Source organism: Lepisosteus oculatus, chromosome 29, assembly GCF_040954835.1.
Source record: "Lepisosteus oculatus isolate fLepOcu1 chromosome 29, fLepOcu1.hap2, whole genome shotgun sequence".
Taxonomy (NCBI): domain Eukaryota; kingdom Metazoa; phylum Chordata; class Actinopteri; order Semionotiformes; family Lepisosteidae; genus Lepisosteus; species Lepisosteus oculatus.
The window spans coordinates 5,336,992-5,364,903 of record NC_090724.1 but is presented as its reverse complement, the minus strand read 5'-3'; the positions used below and the strand labels follow the sequence as shown (position 1 = coordinate 5,364,903).

General features: G+C 45.2%; 3 protein-coding genes and 1 long non-coding RNA gene across 10 annotated transcripts in view; 1 reads left to right on the top strand and 3 right to left on the bottom strand.

Annotated features, from left to right (window-relative positions):
• Window positions 1-1,082: 1,082 nt before the first annotated feature.
• On the bottom strand, window positions 1,083-8,789 carry calr3a (calreticulin 3a). 2 transcript variants are annotated; one of them, XM_015365747.2, is made up of 10 exons: window positions 8,629-8,789; window positions 6,558-6,659; window positions 5,623-5,826; window positions 5,207-5,301; window positions 4,414-4,623; window positions 3,891-4,004; window positions 3,269-3,412; window positions 3,079-3,171; window positions 1,964-2,182; window positions 1,083-1,490 (listed from the first exon to the last, which is right to left on the bottom strand). In XM_015365747.2, exons 1-9 carry the CDS (start codon window positions 8,717-8,719, stop codon window positions 1,970-1,972), a joined length of 1,266 nt encoding a protein of 421 aa, XP_015221233.1. In that variant the 5' UTR covers window positions 8,720-8,789; the 3' UTR covers window positions 1,083-1,490; window positions 1,964-1,969. The 2 variants fall into 2 exon arrangements, with proteins under 2 accessions (XP_015221233.1, XP_006639894.1); XM_006639831.3 differs by having other exon boundaries at window positions 1,083-2,182.
• A 3,229-nt stretch (window positions 8,790-12,018) lies between these two features.
• On the bottom strand, window positions 12,019-15,341 carry LOC107079670 (uncharacterized). Its single transcript, XR_011184044.1, has 2 exons — window positions 14,336-15,341; window positions 12,019-12,683 (listed from the first exon to the last, which is right to left on the bottom strand). It is a non-coding gene; the product is annotated as an uncharacterized lncRNA (long non-coding RNA).
• A 9-nt stretch (window positions 15,342-15,350) lies between these two features.
• c29h19orf44 (chromosome 29 C19orf44 homolog) lies at window positions 15,351-20,289 on the top strand. 4 transcript variants are annotated; one of them, XM_015365478.2, is made up of 9 exons: window positions 15,351-15,432; window positions 15,929-16,048; window positions 16,207-16,854; window positions 17,178-17,553; window positions 17,811-17,899; window positions 17,986-18,523; window positions 18,659-18,748; window positions 19,141-19,307; window positions 19,689-20,289. In XM_015365478.2, exons 2-9 carry the CDS (start codon window positions 15,941-15,943, stop codon window positions 19,776-19,778), a joined length of 2,106 nt encoding a protein of 701 aa, XP_015220964.1. In that variant the 5' UTR covers window positions 15,351-15,432; window positions 15,929-15,940; the 3' UTR covers window positions 19,779-20,289. The 4 variants fall into 4 exon arrangements, with proteins under 4 accessions (XP_015220964.1, XP_015220963.1, XP_015220962.1 ...); XM_015365477.2 differs by having other exon boundaries at window positions 15,353-15,432; window positions 15,698-16,048; XM_015365476.2 differs by having other exon boundaries at window positions 15,365-15,599.
• Window positions 20,290-20,371: 82 nt separating this feature from the next.
• cherp (calcium homeostasis endoplasmic reticulum protein) overlaps window positions 20,372-27,912 on the bottom strand; it is a 16,806-nt gene continuing 9,265 nt past the window's right edge. For all 3 annotated transcript variants that reach the window (XM_006639993.3, XM_015365472.2, XM_069186137.1), the window contains 9 exons: window positions 27,179-27,602; window positions 25,599-25,837; window positions 25,282-25,415; window positions 24,781-24,867; window positions 24,255-24,413; window positions 23,082-23,198; window positions 22,324-22,418; window positions 21,702-21,887; window positions 20,372-20,980 (listed from right to left, as the gene is read on the bottom strand). In XM_006639993.3, the coding sequence (XP_006640056.2) occupies window positions 20,943-20,980; window positions 21,702-21,887; window positions 22,324-22,418; window positions 23,082-23,198; window positions 24,255-24,413; window positions 24,781-24,867; window positions 25,282-25,415; window positions 25,599-25,837; window positions 27,179-27,602 (1,479 nt within the window). In that variant the 3' untranslated portion in view covers window positions 20,372-20,942. The remainder of the gene's footprint in view (window positions 20,981-21,701; window positions 21,888-22,323; window positions 22,419-23,081; window positions 23,199-24,254; window positions 24,414-24,780; window positions 24,868-25,281; window positions 25,416-25,598; window positions 25,838-27,178; window positions 27,603-27,912) is intronic.

The following is a 27,912-nucleotide window of genomic DNA, read 5'->3' as shown; positions in this document are numbered from 1 at the left end:
TTCAGCAAAATTCCTTCTTGGCCTGTGTCCCGGCCCCTTCCAAGCCAGAATCTACACGCACAGGTAATACAATCTGTAATCCTGAGAGGAAACACTGCATTAGCGATTACTAAAATACTACTTTTTTATGATGAAGAGCATCCCGATTCACAGAACAATACACACTTGTATATACTAAAACACAAATATCTCAAATTCATCATCCTGGGAGCAGATCCAGGCCGTTATGCGAGATGTGAAAGGTCTACACTGGCTTGACCACAAAGAATTTAGCAGTCTAGTACAGCAGGCAATTAAAAAAAAATACCACCTCTTCAGGAGAGAAAAAGACAAACAAACCAAAAATCAATTTAAGCTTTTTTTATTTAATAAAACTTTGGTATTAATAATTACATTCTGGTTGCAAAAAAAAACAAACCCATTTGAATTCACTGTATGTTCCCCCAAATACAAAGTACCACATTTTCACATGAACCTCAACTGCGGAGGAGGACTAGTATTTACATCAATGTCCCAGATGGAATGCAGATCAAGTATCCAATTGCCTTCCTTCCTACCCAAAAAAAACTATGCCTCAAAACAAATTATGTTTTACAACAGGATCGAAGATTCCCCCACCCCCCTCAGTCAAACGCTAGTTTGGACATCTCATCCCCCTGATCTCCCCCCCCCCCAAAAAAAAGCCTAACCTGTAAACACGGACATTACATCTCTTAAGATCTAGGGGTGGAACTGAAGGGAACAACAGTGTCACATCTGACAGCAGAATGCCCTGATAGATCATGAAGATAATTCATAAAAACTAAGGATGCAGTGCTTTATGAGCATTTCTCCACACTTCTGTGCTACTCGTTTGATTTACACATGTGCAGAACACATCTGGGTGAATTCATGGTTTTAAGGATGCAGTAAGAAAAAGGCTCAGTGCTTTGAAACAGACAGAATGCATGTCAGACTAAAAAGTAAAAAAATATTTCTATAAAAAGATGATTGACAGAAGATACCGCTGTTTAAATGAGAGGACCCAACAGTCTTAACTGTTCATTATCAACAGTTAATAGTAATTATTTCACAACAAAATATTTCTGGCAATTGTTCATTTTTAATGCTGCACAGTTGGGTACAACATTTCGCATTTCCAAAACAGGCTGTTGAAGGTATGGCTTGGGATTCACAGCCATAAAAGAAAAAAAAAAATACATGATAGATTTTGGGAAGAGCTCTAAGAAAACAAAACCCGCATACAAAAAATAAAAAAAAACATCTGATTGAGGAGGTGCACAAAAATGCTTCATAGATCTTAAGTTTATTTTTACAATTTTCCTAAAACTGTTATTTGAATCCTTTTTTCTCAGTAAACACCAAGTGGTGTTTTAGAAGCACAGTGGATGTTAGCACTGAGCACAGCTTCCAGGCACGAAGCACGACTCGGCAAATTCCCCCCTCTGGACTTCATCGAGGCACCACCTTCTCTTAACTGCTTAGAGGGACTACGGCATAGGGATTAAAAAAAACAAAACAACCATGTGAACACGAGCCATGAGTTTAAATAAATTAAAATACAATTCTGCACTCCTCCATTGCTTTCATGGTGCTGTAGTAAAGCACCGGGGTGTGTGAGCAGCCCTGGGCTGGGAGAAAAGCGAGCAGAGGCCATGTGCATGCGAGAGTCGCGCTCGGAGAGCGCAGACACCTCTATCTTTCAGGCAGAGCCACATGAGCTCTTTATGGTATGGCGGGGAAAAAACAAAACAACAATGTTTGTGACTGGGAGAATCTCACCCCTTTACTGTTATGTCACTGATGTGTCATTTATTTAGGAAAATAAAAGCTAGGAGGGGGCAATCGGTGCCAATTATAAAAAAATAAAATGGCGGGAGAGGAAAGGAGAAGTTGCAGCAGAGGCTGGCGCCTGTATCTTCTGCGAGGATGTGCGGCCACAGTCCCTGGGCTGCCAACTGACCCCAGTCTAGAGTTCGTCTTTCGTTGGAGCTTCGGTTTCCGTTGAATCCTCTTCCTCCCCCTCCTCCTTCTTGTCCTCCTCGTCGTCCTCCTCCTCGCCTTCCTCTTCGTCCTCCTCGTCATCCTCCTCCGTCTCCTGCTCCTTCTTGTTTTTCTCCTCCTCCTCACGCTGCTTTCTCTCCTCCTCTTCCTGCTTCTCCTTCATTTTCTTCTCGGGCTCCTGCAAGTTAGGAAGGAAGGACCATTTAGATCAGGTGTCCCAAGACCAGACATCGTTCAGACATCACGCCACACCATAACGGACACCTTTCTCCTCATGCTGCGCTCTTGCACAAGCTGGTGGATGTGCTCTCCTTTAGGCTACAGTCATGCAACCCTAGGTCTACACTTTGGAAGAGTGCAGCTTTTCCCTGCTTCTGCCAGTATTCAATCGTAGTCAGTCACAGGCTCAGTGCGCACACTGTAGCATTCCCCAGACAGTGGCACACTCCACTACACAAAAAAAAACACCTTCTGCTGCAGACAATATTAAAATATTAATATATTAATATTTTAATATTAATATTGAACCTACATTTCTGCAGTGTAGGTTCCTAGGGTGTGATGTCACTTCTGAAACACACTCAGTGGCACTGAACCCTCTGTGCATCCAACTCACTTGTTTCCTCTGCCTGTAGTTTCCCAGATTTCCAAAACCCATGACCCCCAGTGTATGCTGGTTTCATTCCAGAAGGACTTCCACCTGGCTAATGAGTTACATTTCTTCCTTAGAGAAATACATTGTCAAAGCTAAACCAATTCAAAAGCCATGACTCAGCTAAAATTGTCCTTCACTAATAATGTTGGAACAAAAACCAGCAGACACTGTAATCCCAAACACTTGGGCTGGGAAACTGAGCTATCAGAGGAGCTCCTTCACCTTTTCCTTGGAAGGATCTGAAGGAATCCACTCGGACAGCACAGATGGGCTTCTAGGTCAGTTGACAATGCTTTAACATTGGAATCTAAGTCTCTAAGATTTCAGACATGACATGAATGACAATTTGGAGATCAGATCCTACAACTTCCAGGCTACAATTTCATTTGAAGGTTCTCTGAATTTCCTGTGCGATGTACCTTGGTCACTCCCCAGGTCTCTTTGCCAAACTCTTCTGCAGCTTTTTCATCGTCCGTGATCAGGAAGTTATCGAAGATGGTGCCAGATTTCACCTGTGTGCATTAGAACACTCGTCAGCATCAACAGCAGGAACAAAGGCCCTCTCGTAAACCATTTCAACAGCGTGCTCTCAGAGAAGTCTGAACACACCTGCCACAGGTCCAGACCCAGCACCCCGATGTTGTCAAACTTGTAGATGGTGGAATCGGGGGTGTACTCGGGGTTGTCAATTTCGGGGTGGACCCAGACGCCTTTGTAGTTGGGGTTGTCAATCTGCTTCGGTTTCCACTCTCCCTGCAGCAAAACAAGGGGGAACAAAAAAAGCTGTTTCTAACGCTACACGCAGGAGTCAGTCCCGGCATCCCTACAAAGATAAGGTAAGAGAAAAAGAAAAACTTTCCCGGGGAAAACAATAACCATGAAGAAGTTTAGCTAGAATAAAATAACCCTTTCTTTCACTTTATCTTGAGTTCCGATTGCTCCTTTTAAATTACACTGCTTATAGTAGTCCACAGCTGTATCACCTCCTGTCATGCACTGACCCAGCCTGTTAACAGGATGGGATTCCAACCCATAGGGCCTCACTAATAGGTCTGTGTAAAGGCATGACTTCACACTGCAGCACAACTTCAGTATTTACTCAAACGCTGGCAAGAAAGTAATGCCCCTTAAAGATGCCAGGCTCCTTCCTCAAGACCCACCCCGCCCATTGAACCGCCAATGGTCCAGGAGAGGTGACATCGCCCCAGCCCTTACTCCCTGCTCTCCATACCTTGTACTCGGGGTTGGGGATCATGGGCGGCTCCCACTCTCCATCCATCTCCTCATCCCAGTCGTCGGGTTTCTTAGCGTCGGGGTCAGGGATGTTCTCAGGCTTGTCCCAGTCCTGAAAATCAGAAGCATGCGTCAGAGAACCCGCACAGTCCCACGACCGGTACAGGGGTCACAATCAGACATCCCCTTCCATAACAAGAAGGATTACAAAGTGCAAGAGGGAAAGAAGAGCAAATGTTTTTGCAAGTTGGGCAACACTCTACAGGATGTGTACTGGTGCAGTCGACAGTTAGGAAGAGACAGAAGCGATTCGATTCTGATCACTGGCGGAGGGAATGCCCCAGGTGGAGGGACGAGCCCATCAGAACCATCAAGTCCACTAGGAGAAACAAGCAGAGGAGCTCCTGCAGGGGGGGCGACCGGGAGCAGGGAGGGGTGAGAAGTGGGCACTGGGTAAAGGGGTGAGGATTATACCCGTCCATGGTCGTGCAGAAGTGGCCAAAGAGCGGCGTGGCTCTTACCTCAGGCTTGACATCTTCGGGGTCGTCGATCTTGGCCCGGTCATCCCAGTCCTCGGGCTTCTTGGCGTTGGGGTCCTTGATCTTCTTGGGGGGAAGGAAGTCCCAGTCCTCCTCCAGGGTGCCCGACTCCACCTTCTCGTTGTCGATCTTCACCTCGTAGGTCTGGTCAGGCCGCAGAATCAGGGTGTACAAGTGCGTCAGCTCGTCATCCTGCAGGGATGGGGAGACACAGGAAAACCCACATGAGGAAACAGGAGGTCTGAGCCTCTGACCGTGACTGGAGCCCAGTTGGGTTCATATCAGTGATCCATCCATACAGATTTTACACCTTGATTAGGGATTGGAGACCCTATATACCCCAATTCTGCAGGGACAAAGCTGTCAGTCAGATGGCCTCAGCTGATGTTGGTGTGAAATGTCTGTCTGCAATTAATCATTAGTTTTGTCCAAATGTACAAGCAAAATTTAAAAAATAAATCTAGGCTAACACACAAATTTAAGATGAGGCCAATTCCCCCCCCCCACCCCAGAACAAGAAACAGGACCTAAGAGTGTCTTTAATGTTTAATGTTTTTGGCTTGGCAGAGGTTATTTATAGCTTACAAGTATCTGTTTATCCTTGACAGACAAGCACAAAGAAAAACATTTAATGTTCATCGGTGGCATCGCTAGGGCACCGTTTCCATGGACACAGCTCCAAGAAGAGTAAAGAGAGGGATTAAAACTCCGCCAGAAGCTTCCACAGCAGCAGACAGTCATACAGCAGGTATGAAGAGGGACACGGATCACTAACCTTGCACTTGATTTCCTTCTTGATGAGGTGGTTTTTGCCCTTGTAGTTGAAGATGACGTGAACCTTCTTGGTACTGTAACCACAGATATCGGGGCCTGTGGAAATGTTGAAAACTTAACATTGACCTTCTCTGAAATACAAACGATATTCAATTTTCTTTAGATACCACATGCACTCATCACATGTCCCACTTCCTGGATTTGAACCGAGAATCAATGTCTCCCAACGCCCCCCCCCAACAGAAATATTGAATTTCGGTTCTCTTCTCAGATAGAAAACAATCCGATACTGTTCCGGTTTGCTTGCAGTGGCTACATTTAAACACACGGGTGTACACTTTCTCACGCTTCCTTCGACTAAAACGGACAAGACGGGCAATGGCATGCTGGGAAGGAAAACGTGGCCGGCCGACTGACCAAACATGATGTAGTACTGCGAGTCTCCGTGCATGTCGGCCTGGTCCAGGTCGGCGGGGAACACCTTGACGTATCCGCCGCCGCAGTCGATCTTCTGCTCGTGCTTGACCGTGAACTGGACCACCAGGGTCTTGCCCTCGTTGCTGAAGGCCTTGAACTGGGAAGAGAGTGCGTAGAAGCGGGCGTCCTGACTCGTCTGCAGACCTGCAAACACAACCCGGGCATCAGAGGGGGGCCCCACCTCGTCCCAGTCTGCACAAGACCCTCTTGGCAAGAGTAGGAGCTTTTGATCCCCCCCCAGCTTCGCAATTATTCTCTCACAATCGGCTTCGCCGAGAACGTTGCCACTTTCATTGTAAACCAAGATACGTCCTTCATTCATTTTCAAGAGCAGAAGAAGACACATGTCCCGAGGAGAGTCCGACAGTTATAACTCAATGTGGTTTGGATGGATCCACTGTTTAAGACCAAGTGGATTATTATTTAAGGTGAGTCAAGCATTGCTGCTTAGAACAGCCAATCACGAGAGAACATTAAGTAATGCTTTGTTTAGAGCTCAGACAATCATCTGTACTTCATTTACTGACGAATTCAGTTTTGTTTGCCTTTATTTGCAGTGTCGCAAAGCAAGTTCTATCCTCCAATGGTTCCCCCCCATCAAAAACTCATGATATTTCTGAAGTGAGAAATCAAATGGGCCACATTCTTAATCAGACTAGAAACCACCTGCCCCCCCACACACAGGTGTACAACAAAGTTGGGGGGACTTCACCCTAAAAGCTAAATGATTGTGTGAGTGGGTGTCTGGATCACGCTGTCCAAACATGTCCTTGACACTCTGGCTTCCAATAAGAAAAGGCCGAATGAGACCCTGGGATCAATCAGGGACTAGCAACAAAATAGCCTCCACTCATTTGTGCCGAACGCTAACTCACCTTTGTCCTTCTCTGCGTCGCCATAGAACTTTCCTGCAGTCAGTTTCCACTCTCCGTAGTCGGACTTGTGCTTGGACTCCACCCAGTGGGTCTTCCAGGCATCTGGGAAGCGAAGGGAAATTTTAGAACGTTGCCGGACACAGGAGGAGAGAGGATTCCATGACAGCTACTGTACATGGTCTTTCTTGGGGAAGGTGAGGAATTAAGCAACAATAAGTGAAATGATCAGTCTCTCCACTCTGCTTGAAGTGAAACTCACTCAAACCAAACAGGCTCGTCGTGCTCGTTCCCTTCCTTGTTTACGGCAGACAGATACAATGGTGATGCCAATTATTACCAGCCTCAACTGTGCACCAGAGCAGCCCGTTTCACTATGATTATAATAATCTTTCTTACACTTATAGCGCTTTTCTGGACACTCCTCTCAAAGCACTTTACAGGTAATGGGGTCTCCCCTCCACCACCACCAGTGTATAAGGCCTACTTGGGTGATGCGACAGTAGCTAAAGTCCACTCCACATACATCAGCTACAAGTGGGGAGGAGAGTGGAGTATTTAACTGCCATTATTCAAGATTTTTTTCAAACTATTCTATTTAACAAGTAATAGGTTTATTCCATGCTGAAAAAAGAAGAAAGAACACACAACGTTTCAGCCGTGGAGTCTTCTTCATGGGGGGACACCTGAAGAAGGCTCCACGGCCAAAACGTTGTATTTTTCTTTCTTCTTTTTTCAGCACAGGAATAAACCTATTACTTGTTCCTTTGCAGCCTACGCATGCTGACGCAGCTCCCCACCTGAACTACTATTCTATCTAACTGCTACTGTCCTACAATTCCGGACATTTGTTACACAACTGCAATGGGCCTTATTGTGGATCAATTTAAAGACACAGCAAGCGCAGGAAAACCGTCTCCCTGACCGAAGGATACGCAAAATAAGACTACGCAGCGAGCCTGGCTTCTGCAGGTCGGGCAGTTTTTGCGATAATGAGAACGGGGTGACTTCAGCATTGGTCAGACTTCCGGGTGCATCTCGTCCCGGGTTTGCTGCCTACAACCGCCCTGTGCTGGAACTTTCTATCAGCGCCGCACGAGGTCCCTTTTCCACGCCGCTTTCCTTCGTTTGAACTGTCGGCACAGCTCTTATCCCCACACACACACCTCACGCGTCTGGCTCTGCGTGTAAGCATGCAAAACGCCATGCCGGTCCGTTCGACACCTACTCCAATGACTGCGACGGCGCTTTCGCTTTTAAATCCTTGAAGTTTCAGTTTCACCCTCCAAAACTGGGGGAAGCCAAAGTGGAGCCGTTTCATTTCAACTTCGGTCCAAATCTTTTTTTAAAAAAAAACTTAGTAATGAATGCGTGACCCGATATCTGCTAATACCGCCGAATATTGTCGTTTACGAGCGTGTGGTTATTTTTTTGCATCCTTAGAAATGAATTCCGTTTCGATTTCCTGATTTGGGCAAATGCTGGTCACATGTCTTAAGGGGAAAGAGAACTCACTTAAATTGCACGAAATCTGCAACGCGAAAGACTTTTTTTTTAACCAAGAGGATGTTCTTACAGGCGGCTGTCCCAAGTATTTGCATTCGGGCATCTACATAATAATCGGACAATACCTTAATCCAAACGACTGTCATTGACTTGCACTGTGCGAATCGAGTATTTTCATCGCATACCACAACACCTAAATGCTGATTAAATATAAAGCATTTTAGCTGGCTAGTCATCAAAAGCAACAGTACATAAATGTGTTGTATTTACATCGAGATTTTGAATTCAGGTTAAAAAAAAATCATGAAATAGTTCTACCCAGAATAATCAATCAAACAGTTAATTGAATCCCCCCCAAACTACGGAAGTCTTAGAAATATTACATTTTTTATATCATTATATTTTTGCTCCCGATAACGAATAGTCGCATTTTGTGAAAGGTCATGCATTTACTTTGGCAATGTATACACGCACTCGAGAAAACAGCTCACAGGACGTGAAACGGTTTCATTTTTAAAAAACTTGACACAGATGATTTAAAAAAAATCTACTACTTTTTTTTTTTTACCTCCATCGAGAAATTGCTCTTTGAAATAAATTTCAGCATCGACGGTGATCGCCGCCAGCAACAGCGAAGACAGTAGCCCAGAAAACAGCATGCTTGCACCCCTACGACCCGATGCCCAAGAAACCTCTGCCTGCCTGCTCAGTCTGCCCAGGGTTTTTATTGAGAGTAACCTGGGAATTTCTGACTGCTATTCCTGAACAGATGGCTGCCGCTGATTGGCCCAAGCCTGGCCAATGAGGTGAGACCACGAGTTATTCCTAGGAAGTCGTCGGATTACGCCACCCCGCGCTTTGGCGCAGGCGCAGGACGGCCACGCTGAAAACAATCAACGGTCACAGGAGAAATAGAGACACCCAGGACCACAGAGCGGAAAATATGTATCTTTGCGTTTTATTTTGGGGGATTGTGTCGGGCAGTGTTTCATCGAGAGAAAACAAATTGGACTATTCTCTTTTTGGGACTTAGTTTGAAAAAAAAACCCCGCTAGCAACTGGTGTATTTATTATTAGTTTGCTTTAATAAATTAAAATAAAAAACGTATTCACTGAAACAATGTTTTTTAAGTACTTTGCCTCACATTTTAAAAATATTTTATCATAGAATAGTAGAAATTAAGTAGAATTAAGCAGTAGATGTAAAGTATGCATTACTTAGCTGGAAATCTTTTACATTATGTTTTTTTAACATTTACTCTGCTCTCCTCCCCACTGAGAGCTGGTGTGTGGGGAGCGTACTGGTGCACTATGGCTGCCTTTATATGAACCAGGTGGGGGTACACACTGGTGGGGGTGGAGAGGAGTCCCATGACCTGTAAAGCACTTTGAGTGGAGTGTCCAGAAAAGCGCTATATAAGTGTAAGCAACTATTAGTATCTAGTACTCTGACACATTTTGGTTAATACTATAGTAAAGTCAATAAAAGGAAACGGTGCTATATTGTTTGGTATGCAGATTACATTTTGAATAGAAATGGCTTTATTGAGTTTATTTGGAATAGAGTACAGCCGTTTACTGCCATTACATGCCCTTAGTTAATAAATCAACGAGATCCGCAGGCAGGATACATTTTAACCACGTCTGTCAACAGTCCACGCGAATCGGCCACTCAGGCTCGGACAGCACAAGACTGGGACGGGTTTGATTTACAACTCAGTCCACTTCTGAGTCTTCTTTCCCTCTGCCTGCAGCCTTTGAACGAAACAAGATCAAAGGAGTGCCATGCAATTAAATATAACTTGTGTACACAGCTTGAACGCCATGCATGGAGTGTTAACAGTAGATGGTTTTATATGGTTTAATTGCGCAGCGCCCGAAATGTCTCACCAGAAGAGCATTTAAACTGCCTTGTACTTGAGGCTTGAGCTGCGACTCCTGAAGACCTCATTTAACCACATTCAAACTCGCTGGCGTTTTCTGTGCGGGTCGAGTAAAACCTTGGTGCAGACAGCCATATGAGTAAGATCTGGGGGGGACGTTCTAGAGTTAGACGTTTCTTAAAACGGGGCATAACACCAGCGAGCGCTGGTTATTATCGCAAAAAATGAAAGCGTCAAACCCCCAGCACGTCTCTGTGGTTTTTCAGACTGAAGAATACACTTCCTCTCAGGCCAACGGAGAGCATGATGGTGATGAAAAAACAATACGAATAGTGCTGACATACCTTCTATTCCCATCCTACAGGGGTGCTTGCTTATTCCCGATAAAGATCATTGCAGCCTGGGGTTTATCCCTGAATCATGGGGTGAAAAACACGTCTGCACGCCAGTGCATAGCAGCGAACTTTATTTATTCAGGATGAATTAAAAGCATTCGCAGCAGAAGTGCAAAAACACGACCCCAAAGATTGCAAAGGCTTTTCACATTTGATAGCCTCAGACCCGACAGCGCAGTGCAGTAGGAGGTCGTGCTCACTGCATCCATTGTAACACTGTAGCATCAGGGCTAAATTATTTCTAAAGGTATAACAGCTAAACTCTTCTTGTCTCTTCTCTGGCTGCGCCTGGCAAGATGATTGGAGGCATCGTTCAGCAGCGAACGACTTGAACTGGATCAGAAACCAGTTGCCCATCCCAATATCACAGAACGTCATATTTAAGTATGTTTAAAAATAAAACGGCACATATTAGTTATCAGTTTATTTATTAGTTCTTAAGTTTCACAACACAGGACATTGCGTTCGGTGGCTGTTCGGAAGCCGTTTTTACACGGTTTCTTCTGCTTTAGCTTTAACATGAAATTGGAAGGAAAATTACAGATGTTTCTGCGCGTTGGCGCCTCCACACACGCGCCCCTGTGCCTATTTCAAGCAAATCTGCAGCGGGCTGCGCACCCTCGTGTCTTGGACGATGAGCGTCACCAGCCGAGTGAGACAGGGACAGCAAAAAGACACAGAAACTCGAAAAGACGAGAAAGAGAAAAAGGAATTTCCGCAACGTCCAGTTTTGTACTTGTCTGTTCGGCTCTCAGGCGTCACTTGACAGACAGCTCTTGCAATACTGTGATTACTGTGAAATCAAGGGATGAAAATGTCTCAATGGAGGGAAGACCGAGTAGTAATTCATTAACCTTTCATGGTATAACCATAACAGGTTGCAGAACGTCTGAAATGACAGATTCACTTTTATTTCTGCAGCGGTGCAAGTGCGCTCTCTCGCTTCACGCTGGCAATGAACTGCAGCCCAGTCAGTGGGGTCTCCGTGACGCTGGGCTGCTCTGGACTGAGAATCTACAATCCTGCCACTGGCGGCTCACTGGAGACCGTCCTGTCCGCTTCTTTCAAACTGCGGACTCTCTCCACACCCTCCCCCGCTTCCTGTTCCCTGAGTCCCCCTGTTTCCGCTAACGTTGAGTTCCCCCCCCTCTGCCTCTCATTCCTCTGGCGTTCAGCATCCTGGAGGCCAAACTCCGTTTTGGCAAGAGCATTTATTTATAGTCAATTTATTAATCATTCTTGGTAAATTTCACATCCATAAATCCAAATGGTCTAATAATACTCCCCTTTTTAGTTCTTTTGAAGTGGAGCTGAAAAACTATTTAAATTCTATGAAAAATTTGAGAAATAATAAAGCACGGCAAACATATGATATACTGTATGTAAAAAATACAATTTAATCATATAACTTACTTATTACCTCTGGCGGTTAACTGTTTATTTTTCTGTTTGTGTTTGTTCTCTTGTACCTAATTTGATCCTCTGATTGTATTTGTATTTGTAAATTCTTTACACATTTAATTAAAAATTCTTTAAAAAAAAACTCAGTTTTGGCTGCCGGTCACCAGGAGCCAATGACTGAACTCATAGAAAGACAAATTCATATCAGAAAAAAGAAAAACCATCATATCAACCGATTGAAAAAAAAATACAAAAACACAACTATGGGACACATACATGTATAGAGACCACAAGTAAATTTATTATCCCCCAAATTAGCATTGTTCACAGGATGTTCCCTCTGCAATATTAGAGTGGTGTGCACCAAACCCACTTGTAAAGATCCTGTAGGCCGACTGGGACGGAATTCTTGAGGCTAGTATTGATTCCAGACAGGACACTGTAATGTCTTTTATTTCCTTGGGTTTCAATTCCACCTGGCAGTCCTGGCCAAAATCGAAATCGACAGGCGCATTTCCATCACTGAATCCCAGAACTGCTGCAGGGGGGATGTTTGGGCATTTGTAAGCCATCCACACAAACTGTGGGACCGCCACCCTGTGCTCACCTTCTGGGATCCATTTCTCTGTCTCGTAAGGAAGAACACCACTGACAACATGGCAGCTGGCCTCCAGTTTCTTTGCAATCTCTTCCTCCTTCTCACTCCACTGCTTCTGGTTGAAGCCGCGAGGCTAGGGTGGAGCATTGGACACAGTGAAGGTAGCACTTTTACCTGAGGGACTGGCCATGAAGCTGTTCGGGACTAAATGCCCTCTGGTGTAATACATGTTGTAGTACATCATCTTATAATCAATTTCCACCGGCTGGCTGTCCCGAACCTTCGGGTCATTTTTGACATCTTCAGTGATTTTTCCCATGTTCTCTCCTTTCGTGGGGTTTACAAGCTGAAACGAACACAAGACACGCGACACAAGAGCTGATTGAGAGGGAGAAGAATAAAAAAAGCACAAAACATCGCTCGGCCTGGTTTATTAAAAAACCCAGCGCCTTTTTCGAAAAGAGAAGAGTAGGGGTGTTACCATGGTGTCTTGGACAAATGTTCCCCTGCCCTTTACCAATTTTGCCCTCCTAATAACCCCCATCTCTGAACTGTCTTCATCACTCTGTTCTCCTCCCACTGAGAGCTGGTGTGTGGTGGGCATACTGGCCCAATATGGCTGCCATCCAGGGGGTAACATTGGTGCTGGTGGAAGGGAGTCCCCATTACCTGTAAAGCACTTTGAAAAGAGTGTCCAGAAAAGTGCTAAATAAGTGTAAGGATATTATTATTATTACATCAAGCCCAGAACTGCCCCTTCAAGTTAGAAAGGAGGAAGGTGTGAACATGTGTTGCTGAGTCATGCTGCTGTTGTCGGTATCTCCATGCATCTTCACAGAAGAAGATGGTTTTTCATCCCTCACTCTGGGGCCAGAAAGAAATGCTCTCTGGAATCACTTAACTAGTGTTTCCTTACCACTTCTGCTGCTGCCAATTCTCTTTCCAGCTGAGGTCTCGATGTTACATTTGCACCCCAGCTTGAACTAATAATTGACTCGTTAAACATAACAGCGGCTTTTAAATTTGTGCCAATAATGTGAAAACTGCAAACTTTGAGGGATTTAAAAAAATTCGAATCAATCACATTATTAGCTTCATAAATTGTTCAATTACACCGCCAAATGTCCAGTTAGATTTCACTGGGATCATGCGGGCCAGAAACAAGAGGTTTTGGATTCACTGGTAAATTGAAATGGTGTATTATTTATATCAAGTGGGTTATTTGTTAAATAAAATTGAAAATATTACCCTCTGATTTTGTTTAGGGTAAAAGGTCACTATGCAAAAACATACAAAGTGCTGCAGAATTTTCATACTACTGCTGTTGCTGCATTTCTCTCCATGCAAATCACAGCTGTGATAATAAAGCACATGCAAAAAAACAATTGCTAAGATAATTTTCTCCCACCCCACCTCCAACCCAGTCATCCCCAGTGGCACCTCCCAGTGCTCCCCTTGTGGCTGCATGTGTGGTTTCACCTAGCAATCTTCAAAAACTGCTCAGGCTGCACCGTGCAGACAGCAGAGCACAGCTACAGGGAAGTTACAGAGCACACAAACTCACAAAAGGCACAGTTTTCTGATGCCAATTAACCTTGATGGTGTCTCTCTGTTCCTTGAGACTAAGCCAGAGCACCTGGTGGCCGGCTACACAGTAACAGGACAGACCAGCTCCATACAGAAGGTGCCACAGACTGTAATTGGACCCAGGAGCTGTGATACAGTAATGCTGAAATGAAGCAATACACAGCGTACAACACCAGAAAAAAACTGGATATATTCAACAGAAAAGGAAAAAGCAAATATCAATTCATATACAGAACATAAATTAAACAGAAATAAAATAGGTAATTCCAAATAAAATCAGTCACACTAATAAACGATATACTACTCCACTATTGGAATTCAAAACATGCTCACATGCAATTATTTTCACACTGACAAGCGAATAGGCGTAGAGACCTCACCCAACCGTCAGATTAAAATTGGAAGACTGACCTGTGGCTCGTACTTCCAATTTTTTTCGGTGGTCTCGGAAGGGGTATCATTGGGGTCCTTATAGTTGTACAAGGAGGCGGAGTAGAGCGGTATTCGCCTTGTTTTGTCGTAGAGAGAGGCGAAATAAATTCTGTTCCTAAAGGTCTGGCACACTCTCGCATAGTTTTGACTATTAAACCCAGCCGGTTCCTCATTTTCATAAAAGAATTTCCTGCAGTCAGAATTTTTGAATGAATCTACAACCGTACCCCTTACTGTCTGCTGGGCGAGGAAAGCACTCAACAGAAATAGCAGATACGCAAGGAAATGCATGGCTCTTGCTGCAGTCGACTGCATAAAACCCTGATCGCTTCTTATCGCTTCTGACAGCTCCTGGCTTCTGCGTCTTCTCTAGTGATCCCACGACTTCCTAGACATGCATTTTCAAATAAGATAGCTTCCGTAAAGTAAACCATGTGACTTACAGGAATATTGTTTTTGAACTATCAGATATCAATTAAGTTAAATATTTGTACTTCCTGGACATGCATTTTCAAATAAGATAGCTTCCGTTAAGTAAACCATGTGACTTTCAGGAATAGATTTTTTTGAACTATCAGATATTAATTACGTTATATATTTCTAGACTTTGACCTTTTTTGAGAATTTTGACAATTAACGATTTAACTTTTCTGCCAACTGCTGAAATTAACGATTGAGACAGGCCTCCCTAATGAAAACCATTGGCTGTGATTATTTGTGTGAATTAGTTGTGTGCTGTCAATTAACGTGGATATTAATTAAGGTATTACATATTACGATACACAGGACGTGTGGGCTGGGTGTCTCTTGAGTCATTATAATATCCCAGTTTATTCCAAAGGGGAACGGATTTGGTTGTACCTTCATGTGATGTAATCGGGTAAAGGGTACAAAATTACTTCAAGTAGGCATTCCCTGCTCATGACACATCGGATTAAGTTTGTCCTTCACGCACTCCGTAGGACTCCGACGCGCTGTAAAAACGTCACTAAAATGGGCGAGATAGACGCATTACCCATGGATACAGACGCTGCCTTGTCTGAACTTGCATGTCTCGGTTTTGGCGTGTTTGAAAAGTGAGCGAAATATGCTAAAGTGTTCTGTAGTTCCCTGCAAACAAAAAAAATACGTCGCTAATTTGAAGTTTCGTCTCTGAAAACGGAGTGGGTTGGAATTAGGATTATCAAGTAACTCTGTAGATTCTACTACCGCTCTGAAAGCTCAACATAGCTGGATACCAGAAGTATGATAATAGAACTAATGTTACAGTTTTTGTGACGTGAACTGTTAATTCTTTTAAAAATCGTGGTTTATTCTATGGGGATGCTTGCTTTGTTGTAGGTGACGAGTCTAAAACAGATGAAAGTACAGTATAAACGCCACACATACAGCTGTTAGAAGTCCTGAAACGTGTTGACGGTAGTTTGGAACCAGGCTGTCTCTACGGCAGCACAAATGTGTCCCTGTGTGAACGACTGTCGGCGTATTTCAAATGCCAGCATATGTTCTGTGCGTCTGTAAGTGTCTTTTCTCTTCACGACTGCCTGATTGCTGGTGGCACTGTCCCTGCAGAAGGCCGTGCTTATGTGGAAGCGCAGTGACACTCGGAGCTCGGCGCTGGCCAGAGCTCAGGCACAGTTGTCGGGCCAGCGGGTGTACAGCGCGCCCAGGGATACCAAGGATGAGCTCCAGGTATTTACATTTTTTTCCCACGTAAAAAAAAAAAGCAGGAGCAAACCTGCTAAAAGTAGTGTGTCGTTTAGGTTCTTAAAATAATGTTGGGGGGGGGAACCTTCAGCTAATAATAGAACCAGACTTATAGACTGTAACACCTCTGTTTCACTCTGCAGGAATACATGGATACACTCATGAAAAAAACGAGCTCTTTGAAAGAGCAACACACGCTCTTCCAGGACCTGAGCGATGTCTCCATCGATGACGCCGAGAGTGAAACAAAAGAAAACGCAGTTGGAGCGCAGCGGCAAGCGGCGGAGCTCGAAAGGCCGTCGGGGGCCAGCAGGTTTTTGAAGAAAGCCCCGCAGTCCGTCAGGAGCAGTCAGTCCCCCACGCCGAGCAAGGCCTCCACGCAGGCGAAATGGCACGAGCGCGGCGGGGCTGGGTCATCGCAGAGCGCAGCGCTCAACCGACTGGCGCTGATCGAGAGCCGGATCAGGAACCGCAAGCTGGCCAGGGATCGCCCGGACTCCGATAAAGACGTGCTGACTTCGGAGGAGAAGCCCCTTTCTGGCCAGTCCAGCAGTGAGCTCAGTGCCCGGGGCAGCAGGTTTCTGAAGAAGAAAGCGCCCCTGTCTGACAGCGCAAACCAGCGGAGCATCCCGGGCCCTCCTGCGCTCAGGAGGGTTGGTAGATCTGTCAGCCTGGACAGCGACGAGGAGGACATGAAGAAGCTTCTCGGGGGTTCTCCCGAAGCACCCAAGGCAAAGATCACAAAGGATTCCTGGCTGTCTTCCCAGGAGAGTCCTCCTTCAGTCAGAAAGGTACATGTTCCACTGGAATTTGACCTGCCTCCATGCAAATATTGATTTGTTTATTGACTTTGTGCTTAAGTGGCAATTGAATATTCAGGAGCAGTGTGTGCTTCTTGAACAAGTCTCACATAGTACAGAAAAAAGGAGGTTTCCAGTGTGTCACATAATGAATTCTAAGTTTAATAGAGCATCCCAGGCTTTATTATTATAAAATCAGTGTATTGCTGTTTGAAGGTATGGAGAAATGAATAAGGAGAAATCTTAGAAAATCTTAAATATTCCATGTCTTCCTCGCATGCCCTGACTCTTTGTATTCCTGCCTTTTCCTTCAGTCTTTCCTGAAGAGCAATCGACCAGTCCTACCGTTGTCGCCCTCCTCCCCTGGCAGAAAGACCCTGTTCGCAGGCCTGTCCCGTTCCCCCTCCCCGCCAAGCCGGGGATCCCCAAGACCGGCCGGCTTTAGGGCCCAGCTGCGGAGCCCCTCCCGCTCCCTGTCTCGCTCCTCTATGGGGGTGGTGTCGGGAGCCCCCTCCCCTTCACCCCCAAGTGGGCCCTCCCCTCGCCGAGCCGGCTCGCCCCGATCCGGGTTCCCGAGGCGCTCCTTGTCGTCTCTGTCTGCGAGGAGTGATGTCAGGTCCTTGGACGAGCTCTTCCCAGATGCATCAGAATCCGATGACGCGATCAGTGAGAAGAGCAAAGAATCGGATGGTGAGACTGACCACTAAGACTATTCTGGTGGAGAGCAAAAAATCAGCTGTTAAAGAAAGGACTGCATATTCTGAGCAGCTCCCAAGCAGGAGTGTTATTCAAATGCCGGTTAGAACCATGGATAATGAATTTCTGTTCATAGAAGCTGTTTTTGCAGGAAAAAAACGTTCTTTTTACTAGGTTTGTACTTGTCGGTATTTTGTAAAAGCATCTTGGATGTGAAAATAAGACAATAATCCCGTGGGGCTTTCTTCTAGATTTCAGGATAAATATCCTGACCTTGGATGACCTTGTACCAGCAACTTTAGGAGAACCTGAGAAACCAGAAGAAAAAAAAGAGAATAAGGTAGTTCTGTATTTATTTAGAGCAGATTGTGTCCATGTGCTTACAGCCAAAGAACTCTTTTATAATCCTTTTCTTTATATTTTTAGACTGGGAGGAGAAAAACCAAAGACAAGAAGACTGAATTCTCTCAAGCTGTGAATATAAGGCTTGTTGATGAACCTTCGAATACAGTTGAAACTCCACCTACAGAGGTGAATGCTGAGTATGAGAGCGATTTTGAGAGTGAGATCAGGACAGAGACTGAAAAGAGCATTAGTGAAATTTCTGAGCGTCTTGGGGATGTGTCTGTGGCCAGTGAAGTTCAGGAAGACAGTTCTGAAAGATCACAACAGGAAGACTGGACTCGGGGTTCTGGAAGTCCGTCTGAGACGGATACGAGAATGGAACAATCCTTTTCTTCCTCCTTCTCCTCCCCCGCTCCTCAGTCTGAAGTGGACAGAAAGAAAGCTGATCTCTCCTGCAGGCAGGGTGTATATTCAAGATCATCTGCCTCTTCCCCCTCTGCATCTGGCTCTGGGACGCTCACCCCACCCCATGAAACACAGTCACCCCACCAACGCAAGGCAGTGAAGGATACTGCTGTCCAGACACAGTTTGATGGGCTGTCCTACAGCTGGTCTAACGGTTTGTAAAATTTACTATTTATAGCACTTTTTAAACCTTAAGAAGCAGTTAATGGAAATGAGCATACAGGTGACAGTGAACTGTATTCCTTTATAATCCACAATTATCAACTAAACCTTATACTTTGTTTTTAAGGAATGGCAGTTTTGGGCCCTTCTATAGGAACGTCTCATCTAGATCCCACTCCTGTTGCAAGCCATGTTGTTAGTGCCGATGCTATTGAAGGTAACATTCCCGCTTGAAGAAATGAAATTCCTAACGGATAAAGTGTCATTCCAGCAATCGGTAGTTCCCTGTTAAACATGTTAGCTTCCATTAGGCAAAGTACTATACATTCTGCAAAGAAAGTTTCCTTTAACTAGAGTTGATAATTTTACATTTTAATTTTCTCAATAGGCATTTAATTATTTCTGTCATCTCTTTAGTTTCTTTCAAGTGACAGAAGGGTTTTGAAGTACAACGGTTTGGGATTTCTGTTCCTAGAAAGGTAGATTAACACATTAGGAAGAATATGACTGGATGAGAAATACATCTAATGTCTTAAAACATACACAGGACTAGTATTCTAGTTGTGTTTTTTTGCAAGAAGAAAGAGTGCCTCTTTTTTTCCCCCCAAGCTCTCACAGCGTACAGTCCAGCTGTGTTTGCCCTGAATGATATGCTGAAACAGCAGCTAGCCCTCACCAGGCAATTCATAGATAACACCAGGCATCTTCACACATCTCTGCTTCAGTCCCTGGGACCTGCACGCTACCGCTATACAACTCTAGAAGATACCAAAGAGGTAATCATTGTTAAATCTGCCACTTGCTATTCATGATATCGGGAATACAGGTAGAGATCTAATACTTTAACTGAGTATAGTAAAATCCTTTATTTTGCCAGATTTTCAGCTGTAAATTGGAAGATTTCACCAGCTGAAATGTAGACCATTTTAGAAATCAATACTGTACTTTTACAAAAGCTTATTAATTATTACTAATACAATTAATATAGAAGGAATTGTTTTTTTAATAATAAAATTGAGTTAAATTGTTCTGTTAAGAGCTGGAAATGTAATACTTATTAAAAAAAAATAAATTTCCTTAGCTTAAAGTTATGAAGCACTGAGGGCCTGATCGTAGGTAATGTCATCAAATTCTGATTGTCTGCATTTGTTTTGTAGTTCATACAGAGTCACAAGTCCCCTCCATTGACTGTTGAACAGGCTCTGGAAGAGGTGCTCCAGGAAATGAGAGAGTATCATTACCTCTGATCTGCAGAACTGTAGAAAATGACATCCTGCAATTTTACAGTACAAAACATGATGCGAGATGAACTCAAATTGCCTCAATAAAAAATGCCCCCATTATAAATGTTGGCAGGTTCAACTCTTGCAATGGAATGTAAGTTGTCTGGAAGCTTAATGTAAACAAATGAGTAATTAACCAGGATCAAATCAACCTGCTTTGTAATTTAAAATTGTGAAATGTACTGTACACTTAAAGAAGCATTTGCTTTACTCTAATAGAAATATTTTTGTATAAATAAGCTTTTGTATCAAGTTTACAGGCTTTAAAAAAGGCAAAATTACCATCAGATCATTGTTTTCATTGTCTAAAGGATTTCTCAGTAAATTGAGATGCCGGGGGTTAAAACAGATTTCTAGGACACCGTAAATATTATGCTACGTTTAACATATTCAAAATCATCCAGATAGTACAATTCAATAATGACTCTCTCTTCTCTGATGAATTAATGGCTGTAATGGAATGTTAACATTAGAGCTCAGTCATGACTCTTAACTACCTATATACATCCTCAGGGAGATGGGGGCAGTAAATAGTATGAAGTTAAAAGAAACGCAGATTGTCTCATATAAGTTTCCTTTTATTATTGGCTACTACAACCTCATGCCATTTAGTAAGCCATGTCAAGCTGTGACTTTACAATATCAGTTCTGAATGAAAAAAGTGATCTACGCACAAAACTGTAACTGTTTAAATCATAACCATCTTTTTTGTTCCCCTTGAACAAAATCCAAAAGGATTACTCTCTAAAATGTAATATTAAGCAATGGTGAATCGTGAAAGACCGACTGTAGTAACTGAGAACAATTAGCAAAAAAAAACAATACATTGTTCAAAATCTACCGATTTACTTATCATTGCTAAAAAAAGGTACTGTACATTGTTATATCCAGATCACAACCAGACTTATATGAGTTGAAATACAGAATTAAAATACAATCCCCTTGTGTTTGTACAGACAAAAAACGGTGGGGTGGGGACTTTTCACATTTTCACCTGGGAAACATTTTAAAGATGGGAGAAAAAATATTGCTGGAACCTCAGTGATCACTACATGGAAAAAGTAAAACGACGACATTCTGGTGAAGGAGGCCATTCCTGGAGGGATCAGCACAAATCCAGGGTGTCAGTTATTCTGGGGCAGGGGGGTCCTGTGGCTCCCGGTTTACTGTAACATCACAAGGGAACAGGACAGCCATTACCATTATTGTGAGAAGGATATTAGATCTACTCATGCAGCTTTAAGCAGAGGAAACTAAATGCAAAAAAAAAATGCATTAAGGGTGTGGCACAGGCCTACTTCAGCAGGTGTACTAAGCCTGTTTTTTTGTTGCTGGTCTATAAAAAAAACATAAGAAAGGTTACATTGAGTCTGTCTGATGGGATGAATGGCCATGTGGTCAAGGATCAAGCATCCAGCCCTTTCTTAAAATAAGCCAGGGTATCTGCTTCCATAACCCACCCCGAAAGTACACAGCGGGATGGTACATAAGAACTTAAGTGCTCAAGAAAGATCTGGGTGGTTACAGGTGGTGTCAAACCAGTCAGCGTAGGTGCTGTTGACATATCCAGTGTTGTAAATACATCTTTGAAGGGGAACACATGAGCACATTTCAGAAAATTTACAAGTTGGGGCAACATACTCCATGGTGACTATAGGAGGAGGAGAAGAAGGTTTTATCACGGAAAAGGGCCGCAGAAACCAAACGAGCTAAATCTCTCATCAACATCCTAATGCACTCCTACAAGTCCTGAAGCAAAAAAACACACTAGTGAATATTTTTGCATTGTGCATTCAAAGCAGGTGATAGGCCTAAACTCATTAATTTAAAGAGAAAACTTTTTTCTCTTAAGCACATGCCAGACAATGCTGCAGATCAGCATCTTACCCTCCTCCCTTGCCTTCATGCGTGCAATGAAGGAGTAGCTCTTGTTTCTCCGGTAGTTCTCATAGGGATCATCCAGCGACACTCCCACTCCCTTGTACTGGTCCCACTTGTCCCGCACATCTCCTCCTTTGATGGGGTCTTGGATACCCTGCTCCTTTGCTCCAAGCCCACCAGAACCACTCCAGCCTGCCGTCAGACAGCAAAACCACACGGTGAGTTTTGGGACAAAATGGGATGCAATGGGACAGAAGGTTTCCTGCATTTTATTGCTCAACTTCACAAAGTAGTTCATAAAGATTACACAAAATCCTAAAATATTTGTATTCATGTTTCTTTTAGACATTCCTTGTATTTAAGAAAAACTCTGAACTCAAAACCTCATGGAGCTTTAGAGCGCCACAGGATATGTCTTGCTGAAAGTGGAATTAAAAGGCTCTCTCCTTGTTTCATACTGATGCAATTGTAAGGTTTAAATGGAAGTACATATTAGCAATGTGGAAGACATGGGCTATCCTTTGAAAGCACTCCACTTCCAAGCTCAGTCTGCAAAGGCCTTCAATATACAACTGAAGGGAGTGAAACGCAGATACTGTAATAATCACATGCTTTGCAGTGCTCTTACCCATCTTCATCAGCATCTGGTGCCCTTTGTTCTCCTCTCCCAGCCTCGGCTCTGCAGTCAGGGTGGAAGAGGAAGCACCAAGCCCAGAGGTGGAGCTGTGACAATGAAGTAATGTCAGTCCAATAGCCATTCAGCAAAAATAGAACAGCTGTCCAAGTTCCTCTCCTGTTTTATAGATTATATAGGGCTCACTTTTCCCCATTTGAACACGCGGTCATGGCAGCCAACAATTATACTGGCCTTCCGCACTACTTGCTTGACACAGGTGTTTAGAAAAAGCTTTAGTTTTTGTGCACCAATAATTTTGCTGGCTACCTTCACAATCCTGCTCAGTCTGTCGTGTTTCAGCACGCATTGCTCTCCCAAAATGAGAAAAGGGGGCGCCATCCTTCAGATTAGTTGTTCAAACACGTTTCTGGCTGCATGGCCTGTAAAGACCTCAAGCCACTTTTCGGAAGGGTAGAGATGTCACCCACAGCGTCTGGGCTAAATCCACAATCTGGGGAAAGCTCCCCATGAGCTACAAAAGTGAAGCGATTTCTCCCTTCTGCTGGCGATGTGCCGCGCAGTGGGGCTGCCGCGTGTTACCCAGGTGAGTGATTGCTGTGGTGGATAGAGCTGCACGTGGCCAGAAGAGCTGAATGCTCTGACATGTGTGACCTCCATACCGCACATTCCTTAGAGCTTCAGGAACGTCGTGGTCACAGAGCGCACCTTGGCTCCGCTAGGGGAAGGACACCATGGCTAAAAAGACTTACGGTGGGGTTGGGCTCCTGGATTTGGTGTGGCGCCGCTTGTCCGGAGAGTACGACCGCGAGCGGGAGCGGGATCGGGATCGGGATCGGCTGCGGGAGGACCGAGAGCCGCTCCTGCTCCTGAAACAAACACAGGGGCATCGTGACGAGCGGACCACCAGGAGGATCCCTTCTCCCAAGTGGCAGAGGCTAAACCTGGAATTCTTCCCCCTCGTACAACGCTGCACTATTTGTTTTACCTGAATTAATCAATTTCTACACCTGAGTCACTTGCCAACTGGTTTGGTCCACCTGTGGACCTGCAATAAAGCAGGTCCACTCGCCAGATCTGCACCAGGGCAAGGCCTTGTCCGAGTATTAGTTCTCATAATTATCAGTATGTATGCCACGTCGGAACAAAGACATTCCCATCTTCTGCTGGTACACTAGAATATCCAATGTGATGGCGAAGTGTTTTATTCACTGATCAATGCCTGTCTTCTGTTGACGGAAGACCACATGTGTGAAGACGTCAGGGTAAACTTCATGCTGCCTGTTGTTTTGCTCAAGGCAGCCGGTGGAGCCAACTGGTCCCCGGGCCAAACACAAAGCTCCCCCATTGCTGCAAGCCAACCTGCAGGTTTAGGATTTTCCAGCAGGACAATGCAAGACTACTGTGCCAAGACTGCAATGGCAAGACTTTAAGGCCCCCAAAAAAACACAGATGAAGGCCTGTGCATGCATTTTATTATAAAAAAATCAATACAGCAAACAAAATAAACTTTAGACTGCAGTTTATTATTCTGTGTGCTTCTACCCTCCCTTAAGTTTGATTTTTTGGACTTGTCTGCATTAGGCTAAGAATGTTCTTCTGTCAAATGATTCCAGCCTATGATCAGCCTTCTCTCTTGACCACAGCCTATATGTCAATGCTGGTAGGACTGCACTAAAATTCAAGGTGGTCGTACTCAAAATGAATATTGTAACATCTGAATCTTGATGGTGTGTCACTTTGCATACTGAAACATTATCATGAATCTTGGATCTGTATTTGTATTTTTCCGCGAGTATGTTACTCACAGTAAGCATTTGTAGTATCTATGTAGTATCTATGTTTAAAGTATCTGATCAGATCCACCAAACCTGGGCATCAGGATGTAAACGAGGCGCAGCAGAACAGAGTCCGTTTTCACGTACCTGGACCGGGACCGGGAGTAGGAGCGGGACCGGGACCGGGACTGGGAGCGAGATCTGGAGCCGGAGGAGGAGCGTGAGGATTTGGAGGACCTGGAGCTGGAGCGCGAGGAGGACCCGTCTCGGCTCCGCGAGCGGCTGCAGGACCGGCTGCCTCGCGCGCTGCGGGGGACGGAACAAGGTTGGCGCTCGTACCCGTGCCTCTCGCGCAGACTCAACCGCTGGCGCGGAAGGAGTCTGTTTGCGAGCGCTGCCTGACTCGACCGCTCTCGCAGTCACAGGCTGCCATGGCATCTTTGAGAACCAGGACTCACACCTGAAATACTCTGGCATCACCGTCACTGCTAAACTCTTAGCAAGCCCGTGAGGGCAAAGCAACAGTACAGTCAAAAACCAATGTACAACATACAGCATACGCACATGCGTTGTATTGTCTGGATCCTGGGCCTTGGTTATCCAGATTATTTGTCACTTTTGTAACCTTTTTTAAAACCGAACTATGTCCAAGATTCCGGATTGGTTCTCTCACCTGTTGCGTTTTTCTTGTCCTTTTTTCCGCCTCGCTCGCATTTTAGCTCTGAAAAACTCGTACAGCCCATTCTGTTCCCAGCCCTCGCTGCAAAACGGCAGGAGAAAAACCCACTCAGGACCTCAGAATACTAATTACTGCAGTGGAGAATCAGGAGCAGGAGTGGGAAAGCCCTACACAGTAAATCATATTCAACAGAGACCTACTATAGAAGGAGATATATATATATAACTACTAAAGACGAATAGGTCCCTCATGTCACATGAGTCAAAATGCAGGAAACAACTGCCTTGACATATTGTGTGCTGTACCCAAATCTTAGGTCCAATTAGTGACCCTACAAATAGGCTCCAGTATGAGATCTGGCGGTGTTTCTCAAGGACATTGCCATTCTATGGATGAGCTGTTCCTAGCCCCGTGGGGCTACAGAAGGACAGAAGCAACTGAGCACAATGATATCCTCTCACCGTCAGCCTTTCTAAAGCCTGAGGTGAAGGTTACCTGTTCCTCGGTCTGTCATGAGAGGGGGGGCTGTAGAAGGCCTCGACCGCGGCCAGCAGCCGGTCACTGGGGGGCATTGGGGGCGGGAGGCGGATGTCTTTGGGGTCCAAGGGCTTGTAGTCGTGGTCTTCAAGCTGGGTCATTAAACAAACGAAGAGTTAGCACCGTGCATTAAACTTTCAAACAAGCTGAATCCAGAAGATACATCTGCATCCATGGTTCCCCACGCAACCACAGACAATTATTCACTGGAGTGCTTGTTTGAGCCCCCTTTCCGATTCAAGGCTATAGTCACTCTCTATGAAGGGGTCACTTACTTTGACCAGAGGAGCCATGAGTCCAGCTGGCAGGTCAAAGTAAGGGACGTTGGGGACCAGACTGGGGTCATCGTGGTTGACATGAGTGGGGCCCTGCCGCCTTATGTGGGGGGGCTGGCCGTTGAAGCCATGGGGTGGGGGGCCGAAGTCTGGGTGCTGGGGACCCGCCCATGGAGGGTGCTCTCCCATCCCAGGGGGAGGCATCCTGTGGCCCGGGTGGTGGTGAGGAGGACCCAAATCTAAAAGGCAAACAAGGAGAGAGGAAAAAAACAACAACTTGTATTTGTCTGTACCAGCACATAAAAAGTGAAACGTCATTTCAAGTGGGTAAGGAAAAGCAAAGCTCAATTGCATGAATAGTGAAGGAAAAAAGTGTAGAGACTGATCGGATGGTTTGATTAGTCCAGATACTCTACATGAACATGGCAGTTCTGTGTTATGCCAATGCTGTTTTGCAATGAAATCAGCCGGTGTGGCGAAACAATTGTTCCCATGCTGTTAGTACCACTGAACAGAATTCCCCGACCGACCAAGTCGGATCCTTTTCAGGGTTATCTGAACTGTTAGAGAACATAATAGAATGAAAGCTGATGCTGCAAAATCAAAGGTGGTGTACAGATACAAAATACAAGTCTAGAACACAAAAACTTGAATTTCATAGAGGAAATTCATCCCTTAAGAACAGAAAACTGTCAGTGGCCAGCACTTCTTACTGCACGCAATAGCAGATAGTTCAAAAACTGTTTTGCCATGGACAAAACATACTGGCCAGTGTGCGTAAGTGGTATAAAAAAGACACTTGAAATAAAAAACAGGTTATCTCAGTGTTGTTTTTATGATTAGCAACCCACAAGTCAGAGCAAAACTGTTTTGCTTGCTCACTCTTATCCACCACAATAGACGTACATTACTCCCACCACAGCCAAGCACCCCTGCTACCCCTGTCTTTTATTAACCACTTCTTGGCTAGATCATCCGTCCACCCATCTATTTTTAACCACTTCATCCATTTTCAGGGTCACGGGGGAGCCAGAGCCTCTTGGCAAGCAAGAGGTGCAAAGGCAGGGTACACCCTGGACACCAGGGCACCAGTCCCTCACAGGGCACATACAGACACACTCACACCAGGGCCAGTTCTCCCAGAAGTCAATCACCCGACCAGCATGGCTTTGGACTGTGTGAAACTGGAGCACCCAGAGGAAACCCATACGAACAGGGGGAGAACATACAATCATCCAGGTGGGGTCTACACATTGGTGGTGGTGGAGGGGATCCCCATTACCTGTAAAGCACTTTGAGTGGAGTGTCCAGAAAAGCACTATATAAGTGTAAGGAATTATTATTATTATTATTATTATTACAAACTGCACACAGACAGAATGAACCCAGGGCCCCTGCGCTGTGGAGCAGCAATACTTACCCCCTGCGCCACTGTGCCACCCTTTGTTAGATCAAGTTGTCATTAACAGAAATCAAAATCACCAGACAACGTTAAAAAAAAACAAGGACCCTTTCCCTGCCCACTCCCAAAGCAGGAACAGCACGGGGAAAGTGCCCCCACGCAGGCTGGCTCTCCTTACCTCCGGGGAAGTCTCCCTGCGGGTAGTCAAAGCGATGAGGCGGATAGGGGGGCCGCTCGAAGTGATGGCGCGGGGGGAAGTCGTCTTGCATGAAGCGTGGCGGGAAGCGGTTGAAGTTATGCGGATGGGGGGGCTGGTTGAACTGGGGGGGCTGCTGGTGCGGGGGGAACGGGCCTCTGAAGTGCGGGGGGCGCTGCATTCGAAAGGGAGGCTCCCTCTGACCCCAGGGCGGCTGCTCGGGGGGCTGGCTGCTCCAGGGGGCCTCGTACTGGCCGCTCCAGGAGGGGGGCGGCTCCGGCTGGCTGTTCCAGGGGCCGCTCTCCCGCTGGCCGCTCCAGCTGGGGTCCCGCTGCTCGTTCCACATCCCCTCGTGGCTGTTCCAGGGGGGGCACGGGGGGGGGCCCTGGGTGGGGTCGAAGGGGGGCTGTTGAAAGGGAGAGAAGGAATAATGAAGAGAAGCTGCAGCCGTCTGACTCTCACAGACCAGTTAGTCACAGTTCGCTAGAAAAAGAATAAGACATTTTATTACATTTTAATACAGTGCACTTCCCCTAAAACAATCTCAGGGTGCACTACAATGGAATATATGCAACCCCATTAATAAACAGGATGAAATACGGGATAAAACCAGACAAAACAATATACCAGAGCAACACAAGTAAATAAACCCAGATCAGTACAACGGGAAACAACCAGGCAGCACCCGCAGCTTTTTTACTCTTGATTTTAATGCC

Coding starts and splice junctions, on each gene's coding strand:
- calr3a (XM_006639831.3), bottom strand. CDS start 8,719: ATGCTGTTTTCTGGGCTACTGTCTTCGCTGTTGCTGGCGGCGATCACC. Junction 5,827..6,557: donor CGACGCAGAGAAGGACAAAG/GTGAGTTAGCGT, acceptor TTGTGTTTGCAG/GTCTGCAGACGAGTCAGGAC. Junction 4,624..5,206: donor AGAAGGAAATCAAGTGCAAG/GTTAGTGATCCG, acceptor CCATCCCTGCAG/GATGACGAGCTGACGCACTT.
- c29h19orf44 (XM_015365478.2), top strand. CDS start 15,941: ATGTGGAAGCGCAGTGACACTCGGAGCTCGGCGCTGGCCAGAGCTCAG. Junction 16,855..17,177: donor GTCCTCCTTCAGTCAGAAAG/GTACATGTTCCA, acceptor CTTTTCCTTCAG/TCTTTCCTGAAGAGCAATCG. Junction 18,749..19,140: donor TAGTGCCGATGCTATTGAAG/GTAACATTCCCG, acceptor TTTCCCCCCAAG/CTCTCACAGCGTACAGTCCA.